The 11,582-nt window shown below is 46.6% G+C and overlaps 1 protein-coding gene across 1 annotated transcript in view; it reads left to right on the top strand.

Moving 5' to 3' along the window:
• Nucleotides 1-11,358, top strand: part of lingo2 (leucine rich repeat and Ig domain containing 2) — a 270,359-nt gene extending 259,001 nt beyond the window's left edge. Inside the window, exon 3 of the mRNA XM_056291037.1 lies at nt 9,514-11,358. Within this exon, the coding sequence (XP_056147012.1) occupies nt 9,526-11,358 (1,833 nt within the window). The 5' untranslated portion in view covers nt 9,514-9,525. The remainder of the gene's footprint in view (nt 1-9,513) is intronic.
• Nucleotides 11,359-11,582: the final 224 nt, after the last annotated feature.

The following is an 11,582-nucleotide window of genomic DNA, read 5'->3' on the forward strand; positions in this document are numbered from 1 at the left end:
GCCGGATGTGGGTATGTGTCCTGGTCGCTGCACTAGCGCCTCCTCTGGTCAGTCGGGGCGCCTGATCGGGGGGAGGGGGACTGGGGGGAATAGCATGATCCTCCCACGCGCTACGTCCCCCTTGTGAAACTCCTCACTGTTAGGTGAAAAGAAGCGGCTGGTGACTCCACATGTATGGGAGGAGACATGTGGTAGTCTGCAGCCCTCCCGGATCAGCAGAGGGGGTGGAGCAGAGACCGGGATGGCTCGGAAGAGTGGGGTAATTGGCCAGATACAATTGGGGAGAAAAAGGGGAATAAATTAATTCCCCCCCCAAACCTAGGCGTTTCCTGTCCCGGTCTGGCTCCAAAAAACTGGTCCATACATTCATCTCCAGCAGACTGGATTACTGTCATGCCCTCTTTGCAGGGCTTCCCAAAAAGACAATAGGTACGCTGCAGCCAGGGTGCTAACAGGGACTAACAGCTAACAGGGGCTAACAGCTAACAGGGACTAACAGCTAACAGGGGCTAACAGCTAACAGGGACTAACAGCTAACAGGGGCTAACAGCTAACAGGGACTAACAGCTAACAGGGACTAACAGCTAACAGGGGCTAACAGCTAACAGGGACTAACAGCTAACAGGGACTAACAGCTAACAGGGGCTAACAGCTAACAGGGACTAACAGGCAACAGGGACTAACAGCTAACAGGGACTAACAGCTAACAGGGACTAACAGCTAACAGGGACTAACAGGTAACAGGGGCTAACAGCTAACAGGGTCTAACAGGGACTAACAGGGTCTAACAGGGACTAACAGAGACTAACAGAATACATTAAATACATTACAGCTGTACTGAAAACACTTCACTGACTACCAGTACAGCATCTCCTTGATTACAAAGTATTACTGCCTGTCTACGAGGCCCGTCGTATGGCTCCTAGATACAGTTCCGACCTGCTCGTTGGCTGTAGTGCAATCAAATCCTGCAGCTCATCAAGCACGTGTCTCCTGAATGTACCCAGAATGAAATCTAAATCAGGTGAAGGTGAATTTAGGAACCATGGTGCTGTTCTGTGGAACAAACTGCCTGATGACCTGGGATCTGCTGCTGCAGCATCTTCTTTCACTCCTCTTAACCCTCGTGTTGTCCACACATTCTGCATACGGCCCTAAGAGAGGAGATGATCTTGTTCTTATAATGTGAAGTAATTCTCCGTGCATATATTTGGAGGGACGCCGACCTCAGCAGCTCTGTAATGTAAAAGGCTGTTGAGTGTTTCTGCCGAGTCAGACTCCATTAACTGATCCGATCACTCTCTCAGGAGCTGACTCTGACACTACTGTGGGTCAGGGGCCACATTACAGAGAGGCCCCATGTGCACTGTCCTATCTCACGAAGCAGAGAAGGATTTCAACCATCACAAAAAGACTCCTCCTCACCGCCAGGAGCATCTGTTCAAATAATTAGACAGCGGGGAAAAGGCAGAAAACCTCATTTTTAATTAAAGAGTTTTATACATTTTTTTTACTTGTGTGTTTGTAATTACTTTTAATTATTGATATAATACCATTAATATAAATATGTATCATAAAAGATAGAGTAAGATAGTCTATCAGAAATCAGAAACACTGTCGTTTCATTTCATGCACTTGCGCACATGAAATGAAACGACACATTGTTTCCCCCAGCCCACAGCAGTGCAACACAAAGACAATAACACACCCAAACTACAAGAAGACACATATCCAAACTAAACAAAAATAATATCACTGTCCAGGAGAACGACCGCCAGCCAGGATGACTGTCGGAACTGCCGGTCTGCATGGGCTAGCAGTTAGCTTTGCCTGCCCCACTTCCCGGTGTGGGAAGATGGCGGTAGGAATTCACGTTTGCGGCGGCCTCACCCAGTACCATCTATGCAGTGTCTTTGTCCACGTCTAAGTTTTGTCTTCGTTTGATGGCTGGGAGAGCTGGCGCTGGGTCACCAGGGAGAGCTTGGTCTGCTGCATCCTTTGGACCCCGGGACCACGGCTCTGCCCAGAGCCGCGCTCAAGGAGGTTACACCGAGGGCGGTCTGACAAGACGCGGAAGCAGAGCAGACTAAGCTAACTGCTAGCCCATGCAGACCGGCAGTTCCGACAACACCGAGAGCGGTCTGGCGGCGGCCTCACCTGGCGTTGACTGTGGTGTTTTTGATGTCGTCGTGGGGAGTGTGGGGAGGTGTGTCAAGGGTGTCTGGCTGGGAGAGCTGGCGCTGGATCGGCTGGGAGAGCTTTGTCGGCCTTTTCCGGTAGGCTCACAGACTACAGCCCGTTTGGAGCTATGTGCGAGGCGGACACCCTGAAAGCGGTCTGATAGGACGCAGAAGCATTGTTGACTTTAGATAGATCAGAGAAAACCACATCCCTATTTCCATCAATGGGTCGTCTGTTGAAATTGTGGACAGTTTTAGATTTCTCAGTTTACACATCACAGACACCCTCACATGGCCTGTCAACACCAGTTGCACCCTCAAGAGGGTACAGCAGAGACTGTATCTTCTGAGGTGTCTCAACAGTACCACAGAGAGTGTGTTGACAGGCTGTATCACAGTGTGGTTTGGCAACCTGACTGATCAGGACTGCAGACTGTTTCAAAGGAACACAGCAACAAAAATAATTGGCATGGGACTACCACAGCTTAAATATGTACACCACTTGCTGCAAAAGGAAAGTCCAAAACGCCATTAAGGACACCAGCTCCCTGTGCATGTTCTGTTCTCCCTCCTTCCATCTAGAAAATTCTACCGGAGCATCAACTCACACACCACCCGTCTCAGTAACAGTTTCTGTCCACAGGCAGTCAGGTTGCTGAACAGCTGCCACATCCATATGCACCTTACATTGTTGTGTTATTGTGTACTGTAATTGTGTATATATCAATTCATGTGAACATAGACTAGATAGGTCTGTAGATTTTTTTTATTTTTGGGATGGTGCGCCCTTTGTCCTTGAGTCCCTTATGTTCAGGCAGAGAGAGCTAGAGCCCAAGAATTTCATGGTATTCTAAATACTACCACCACTACTTTTGGCTGCTCCCGATAGGGGGCGCCACAGCATATCAGCTGTTTCCATCTCTTCCTGTCCTCTGCATCTTCCTCGGTCACACCAGCCACCTGCATGTCCTCCCTCACCACATCCATAAACCTCCTCTTTGGCCTTCCTCTTCTCCTCTTCCCTGGCAGCTCCATATTCAGCATCCTTCTCCCAATATACCCAGCATCTCTCCTTGCCTCTCAATCTTGCCTCTCCTGCTTTGTCTCCAACCGTCCAACTGAGCTGTGCCTCTAATATACTCGTTCCTAATCCTGTCCTTCTTCATCACTCCCAATGAAAATCTTATCTTCATCTCTGCCACCTCCAGCTCCACCTCCTGTCTTTTCATCAGTGCCACTGTCTCCAAACCATATAACATAGCTGGTCTCACCACCGTCTTGTAAACCTTCCCTTTAACTCTTGCTGGTACCCTTCTGTCACACATCACTCCTGACACTCTTCTCCACCCACTCCACCCTGCCTGCACTCTCTTCTTCACCACACTTCTGCACTCCCCGTTACTTTGAACTGTTGACCCCAAGTATTTAATCCCCTACATATTCATCACCTCTACTCCTTGCATCCTCACCATTCCACTGTCCTCCCTCTCATTCATGCATAGGTATTCCGTCTTGCTCCTACTGACTTTCATTCCACTTCTCTCCAGTGCATACCTCCACCTCTCCAGGCTCTCCTCCACCTGCACCCTACTCTCACTACAGATCACCATGTAATCCACAAACATCATAGTCCACGGAGACTCCTGCCTGATTTCATCCATCAACTTGTTCATCAACATTACAAGGGTTCAGAGCCGATCCTTGATGTAATCCCACCTCCACCTTGAATCCATCTGTCATTCCAACCACACACCTCACCATTGTCACACTTCCCTCATACATATCCTGCACCACTCCTACATACTTCTCTGCAACTCCCGACTTCCTCATACAAGGTATTCTAAATACATATGACAATAAAGTTGAAATTGAACTTGAACGTTATGTTCTATAACTGAGGACGACGTGCATCACATGTAGCAGGTGCAAACCATGGTTACAGAAATCCTCCTGGAGAGACTGTCGTTCAGGCTCTTATTTTGAAATGTGTCACTTGGAAACTTGCTTTGTCCTTCTCTTTGGTAGTGTTTGAGACGCACTCTGCTGTGTGTACCGATGGTGTGCTAGTCAACAGTACCTGTGTGAAGAGGTCACATCATGGGCTTGCTCTTATTCTGATTACAGTCACAGTGGTTCTCGGATTACTATCCTGATTAAACAGACTCTTAATTAGGCAGTAAATCATATAGTGGCAGAGAAGTGAGCTCAGCTGGACGGGAGGATGTGTGTTCAACATGTGTGTGTGTGTGTTTCTGATGCGTGACTGAGTCTGTACTCATTATTTACTACATTTCTCACCTTGAAATTAGTCCAGTTCTCCTTTACAGATGGTTCCAAAATGAAACCATGAAAAAATTTACTAATTACTTTTACTGATCACCTTAAACCCCCATTACATCTGTTTGCCCACGGAGAAATAGAAAAGCATCAGCTACATACTAATGCTTGTTGAGTTGTCCAAAAAAAAATAAAATCACTCATTTTGTAAATAAGCTGGAGAACATCAAGTCCCAAATCCAGCCAGGCTCTTGCATTCGATCCATTCCCCTTGTTAATACTGCCTCTTTTACCCAGTTTCAACCAACTACAATTTCAGTGTTAGAGAGTACAGTCTCCAATATGAACTCCTCTTCCTGCATCTTAGACATCATTCCCACTAAGCTGCTCAAGGAGGTATTTTCAACTATCAGCCCCATTATTCTGCAAATTCTTAATAATTGTCTGGCCCCAGGTTCTTTTCCAGACAGTTTTAAGCATGCCATTGTTCACCCGTTGCTGAAGAAACCTAACTTAGATCCCCTGTCCATAAGTAACAACAGACCAATCTTCGAATTGTATTTTCTATCTAAGGTTCTGGAGAGAGTAATTTCTTCTCAATTGATTTCTTTCATTAACATAAATACTGTTTTTTAGTTTCCAGTCTGGTTTTAGAGCACTTCATAAAACTGAGACAGCTCTAGTTCAGGTCACTACTGACCTACTGCTGACTGCAGACAGGTGACGCTAGATTTTAGTTCTTTTACACTTAGGTGCTGCCTTTGGCACAGTCCCTCAAGGTTCAGTTCTTGGCCCCCTTCTCTTTTCTATATACATGCTGCCCCTTGGCCAGGTCATTCAAAATCTCGATGTGCTCTACCATTTTTATGCTGATTACACTCAGTTATACATGCCACTAAAACCCATAGATCCCAGTGCCCTACTAAATCTCACAACTTTAAACCTCTGACTTTAAATCCTGGATGTCTTAAATTTTTCTCAAATTTAATGATGATAAGTCTGAGGTCATTCTGTTTGGTCCCGAAAATTACGTCAGCCCTTTTGTTAATAATCTTGGTGATCTGTCATGTAGTGTTTAGCAGGCTGCTAGGAATCTTGGGGTAATATTCAACGCTAACCTCAGTTTTGACAATCAAATTAAAAATATCATTCAGTCATGCAATCCCCAGCTCAAGCTACTACTACTACAACTACTTTCAGCTGCTCCCGTTAGGGGGTGCCACAGTGGATCATCCGTTTCCATCTCTTCCTGTCCTCTGCATCTTCCTCTGTCACACCAGCCACCTGAATGTCCTCCCTCACCACATCCATAAACCTCCTCTTTGGCCTTCCTCTTCTCCTCTTCCCTGGCAGCTCCATATTCAGCATCCTTCTCCCAGTATACCCAGCATCTCTCCTCCACACATGTCCAAACCATCTCCATCTTGTCTCTCTTGCTTTGTCTCCAAACCGTCCAACCTGAGCTGTCCCTCTAATATACTCGTTCCTAATCCTGTCCTTCTTCATCACTCCCAGTGAAATGTTCGATATTTGTTATTATTTATTTATACTGTTTTTATTTTTACCCTTATTTGGTCTTACTCTTATTTTTGTCTGGTTTTATTTCTTTGTAAAGCACTTTGTAACATTGATTTAGAAAAGTGCTATATAAATAAAGTTATTATTATCATTATTATTAATGCCAAATTGTCCAAATTTTCAGAAAACAACCGTCATGTTTTGTGTTCTTCTGTTATGAGAGCAGGTTAGGTTTATAGAATTCTCTCTCTCTTCTGTCTGCAGAGTGTAAAATGCTAAAAGCTCATTATTCTTTAATGTCAATGACAAGAAGCCAAATTGATAGGACTGCTTGTGTGTTTGTAATGTCGTTTAAGAGCGCCTTAAGGGAGATGATACCCCTCTCAGAAAGACTGGATTTGACACACACACACACACACACAGTATAGTGTAGCTTTCTTTCCCGTTTAGAGAAGTGTTCTTTTGGCTGTTGTATTTATTGTTGCAACCACCACCGTGTTGGATTTTCTTGTAGATAGCATGTCAGGGAGCTTTTGCTTTCATATTCAGTGCATCATACTCGGTTCGCCTGTTCGCCACCCGAGGAGAACGTGTTCCTCCCAGTTTAAAGGTAGAACAGTCTGTGACAGCAGAACCTGTCACCTTCCTGCACCATGTCGTGGATTTACTCCATACGGTTGGTTCCACTGACTTCCTGCTACACAACATACTGTCATCAGGTTCATGTCTCCGGGTACACCTCCAAAGCTCCACCTAAAAGTGGATATTCGTGAGACGGCAGACACCCACGGTAACCTCTGGTTACTCAAATGTTAAAGACCGAGCGCTGGAAATAGACTGTCACTGTCACAACTGTTTAGCTCACATCCCGGCAGAAAGGAGGGAACACGATAACCATTCCTTTGCTTATTTATGGACTATGTTTTGCGTGTTTTCTTGCATGAATGCACTTGCAGAAACATGCCTCTATGAGACCGTGATGTGAGTCATAGTTGTGTGTTTGCTCACATGTTTGACCTGACGATGGAAGGTCGTCTAACAGATAACCGAAGGATGGGAACGTCACAGGATTCGGCACCACTTGCCACCTTCCTTTGGTTTTGCTCATCTTGGTAACTCTTTATAATAACTACACGCTCTGAAGCATTAGCTAAGTGTTAGTAACGACTGAAGTCATCATCTGTAAAGCCAGACGTGCACAGGGAGTGTGCAGAGAGATGTTTATAAATACTTAATACTGCAATTCATGATTAATTCATGTACACATGTACGTGTAAATAGTGTGTTAATCATGTACTTGCACTTTGTAAAGGATCTTACGATCCTTTAGACTTTTGTGAGTCTCAGGGTGCTGCTGACCTTTGCTTTGTAAGGCATAGCTAGTCCTGACTTTACATGAGGTCACACAAAACACTTCACTACCAACTAGTAACTACCTGAATTAATCAAACTCGTGTACCAGCAGGCTACTCGCTACCGCCATTTATGGTTGCGCTGGTTGTTCTCCTCTCCTCTGCTCCGTTTCATCGAGGGTGGGGTTCCACCTCCCTCCCCACCCCCCCCACACACAAACGGAGCAGAGCAGAGGAGAGACCGTTAACCAGGTGAAGCGAAGATAACGTTACTCCAATCGGCTCTGTGCACAACTGTAGTCCACTGACTTCCGGTTTCTGCTGCAGCGGTCAGCCCAGTTTCCTGTTTGTTGGCGTGTGCTGTTGACAGTGGCATGCTCCTCCTCATAATGATGGGCGTAACGTGATATGTACAACTTGAAACTTTCCCCCGTTTGCTGGGAGGTGCAGGTGAAGGTGTGTGGACAGTTGTGTGCATGTGGTTGACATGTATCCATGGTAAATCTTGCAGGCATCGCCAAAAATATGCCACTGTCAACAGCACACGCCAACAAACAGGAAACTGGTATGACCGCTGCAGTAGGAACCGGATGTCGGTGGTCTACAGTTATGAACAGAGTCGACTGACGACAGCTACACTTGTTACGTTACTGTAAGTGCAATAAAAGCTTCGCAGCGACCCCAAAACACATTCTCTGGTGTAACAGTAATGCGTGAACTCGGCCGTAACAACACACCTAGTAGAAAACGATACACTTCCTAACGAATCTTATTCATAACATGAGGTATGGGCTGGGCCCGGATTGACTTGCCACTGGGTCCAGATGCCGACCGAGAGCCGGACTTTGAGAAACCCGATTGTAGTATTTAAAATACAATTTGAGGGCGTCCGGGTAGCGTAGCGGTGTATCCCGTTGCCTGCCAACACGGGGCTCGCCGGTTCGAATCCCCGTGTTACCTCCGGCTTGGTTTGGCGTCCCTACAGACAAAATTGGCCGTGTCTGCGGGTGGGAAGCCGGATGTGGGTGTGTGTCCTGGTCGCTGCACTAGCGCCTCCTCTGGTTGGTCGGGGCCCCTGTTCGGGGGGGAGGAGGAACTGGGGGGAATAGCCTGATCCTCTCACGCGCTACGTCCCCCTGGTGAAACTCCTCACTGTCAGGTGAAGAGAAGCAGCTGGCGACTCCACATGTATGGGAGGAGGCGTGTGGTAGTCTGCAGCCCTCCCCGGATCGGTGGAGGGGGTGGAGCAGCGACACCGGGACAGCTTGGAATATAGGATAATTGGCCGGATACAATTGGGGAGAAAACGGGAGGAAAAAAAATCCACAAAAAAAAAAAAAATACAATCTGAGCAAAAAACAGACCGAAGCGTAATCGACTGAATTAGCATTTGTCAAAATCTACAACTTGTGGTTATTAACCAGTATCAGATAATGTGCCCACTGTCATCAAGGGGGCTTTTTTAAGTTTTAGAGCCTCACAGTACCGTTTCGATCAGTATGCCAAGGATGAAAAAGCAAACTAACAGGCCACAGATGGATTCAGTTGAGGATGGAGAGAGAAAATTAATGGCCGGGGGCAAATTGTTCTTTAATTCAAAGTCTGAAAGCAAACCAGGGAACATTGGATCCCAACACAGGAGCTTGCCAGCATCTGAATTAGTAAGAGTTAAAGGAGAGGAGGGAATGCAGACCGTTCCGGCTGCTGTGGTTTTACACTGATGGCCCATAATGCCTAGAATAAAGCATTGGCGTAATTGATGAAATCCGTTTTCAGATGCTGGAGAAGGAACAAGTGTTGTTTCCCTCAATATCAGACTGTTTTATCATCCTGATTTGGCCAGAGAGGGAAATAAGATTTCCTTTAATGTTCCTCTTAAACTTGACTTTAAATGGTTAAAAATGTTTTCCTACCTTTTTTCGTCCGTCTCTTTTTGTCACTGGTATGTCAACCCCACAAAAGTGCACATCCAACCCCTCTCTTTATCACGTAGATCTAAACTGTCGAATGCTGGGTGAGGGGAAAGACTTCTTTTCATTCCAAGTTTATAACTTACAGAGCTAAAATATAACCATATTTTAGAAAAATAGCGTGTGTTATGAATTTAAATGTAGACAGCAGTCTCTCACTTTTCTAGATCCACCTATTCCCTCACAAAGCTGTCTCCCTCTTTCTGTCTCTTCCAGAGCCGTGACAGAATGGTCGACTGTATGAGCAAAGCCATGCTGCATCCGGCCGCTTCATGCTGGCATCCATTCCTGGGACTGGCCCTGATGGCCGTCTTTGTTGGTTCAACCCTGGGGTGCCCCTCGCGCTGCGAGTGCTCAGCCCAGAGCAAGGCAGTCATATGCCACCGTAAGCGCATGCCGAGCATCCCGGATGGTATTCCTATCGAGACGAGGATCCTTGACTTGAGCAAGAACAAGTTGACGATGATCAACCCTGATGACTTTGCTACTTTTCCAGGGCTGGAGGAGCTTGACCTCAGCGGAAACATTATCAGTTATGTGGAGCCCGGAGCCTTCAACGCCTTGTTTAACATGCACTCGCTCAGTCTCAAGAGCAACCGGATCAAACTCATCCCGCTGGGCGTCTTTGCAGGCTTAATGAATCTCACCCGGCTAGATGTCAGCGACAACAAGATTGTCATTCTCCTGGATTACATGTTCCAGGACCTACACAATCTGAAATTCCTGGAGGTGGGAGACAATGACCTGGTTTACATTTCACATCGAGCATTCAGTGGACTTTTAAGCCTAGAGATACTTACCTTAGAAAGGTGCAACCTGACAGTTGTGCCAACAGAGGCGCTCTCTCACTTGCACAACTTAGTCAGCCTCCATCTCAGATATCTCAGTATCAGCACTTTGCACCCCTATTCTTTTAAAAAGCTATTCCACCTGCGGCACCTGGAGATTGACAGTTGGCCCTCACTCGAAGTTGTGCCCGCCAATACACTGCATGGCCTCAACCTGACCACCCTCTATATCACCAACACCAACCTGTCCAGTTTCCCCTATCAAGCACTCACACATCTTCCCTACCTAACACATCTCAACCTGTCATACAATCGCATCAGGCACATTGAAGCGGGGATGCTGATGGACCTGGTGCGTCTTCGAGAACTGCACCTGGTTGGAGCTCAGCTGTCCACCATCGAGCCATATGCCTTTCAGGGCTTACGGTGGCTCAGGGTCCTCAATGTCTCTCACAACCGTCTTGACACACTGGAGAAAAGCATCTTTCAGGCTCCAGAGGCTCTGGAGGTACTTTTAATTGACGACAACCACCTGGTGTGCGACTGCCGCCTCATGTGGATCCTACAGAAAAGGCACTCCATTTTCTTTGGGGAATCTCAGCCAGAGTGTAGTATGCCTGAAGGGATCCGTGGCAGGCCTTTAAAGGAGTTCAAAGAGACTTACTACGTGACATGCACCAAGCCAAAAATCCGGGAGAACAAAACACAGACGGTCACCGTTGATGAGGGCCAGCAGGCGATGTTGCGCTGCAGTGCTGAAGGGAAACCAAGGCCCATTGTGTCCTGGCTTTCACCACACCGGCGTCTTATCACCAGCAGGACCCATGACAGAGTTACCGTCCACATCAACGGCACGCTGGAGATCAAGTCAGCCGAGGTACAAGATAGCGGTGTGTACCTCTGCCTGGCATCCAACACTGCTGGGAACGACACCCTGATGACCTCACTGGCAGTAAAAAGTCTGGGATCTCTGTATGCAAACAGGACCCAGTACTATACAGACCCAAACAATACCACTGCCAATGGAACAACCAATGGGACCTTTGGTTTGGACCTCAAGACTATTTTAGTGTCAACAGCCATGGGTTGTTTCACATTCCTGGGAGTGGTCTTGTTTTGTTTCCTGTTGCTCTTCGTGTGGAGCAGAGGGAAAGGGAAACATAAAAACAACATAGATATTGAATATGTGCCTCGGTCCAAGTCAAATGGCACAAACATTGACTCGGCAGAGGGACAAGCTGGTCCTCGTCGTTTTAACATGAAAATGATGTGATATGTTTTATAGATTGAAGAATTCCAACGGCATAAAAGCCCAAAGGATCATGTATTTTTATTGAGAGTGAGACCCAATGGAACTTCCCCCTGCAGCAGGAAGTGTGGTAGTGGAAACAGGAATACGAGTGCGGGGCATAGTATGAAGATGAATGACACCTTGAATCGAAGGCTCTTGTGAGGTATAATGACGATACTGTGATTTAACTCCTGAAGTGGGAACAG

This window comes from Lampris incognitus, chromosome 1, assembly GCF_029633865.1.
Source record: "Lampris incognitus isolate fLamInc1 chromosome 1, fLamInc1.hap2, whole genome shotgun sequence".
NCBI lineage: Eukaryota > Metazoa > Chordata > Actinopteri > Lampriformes > Lampridae > Lampris > Lampris incognitus.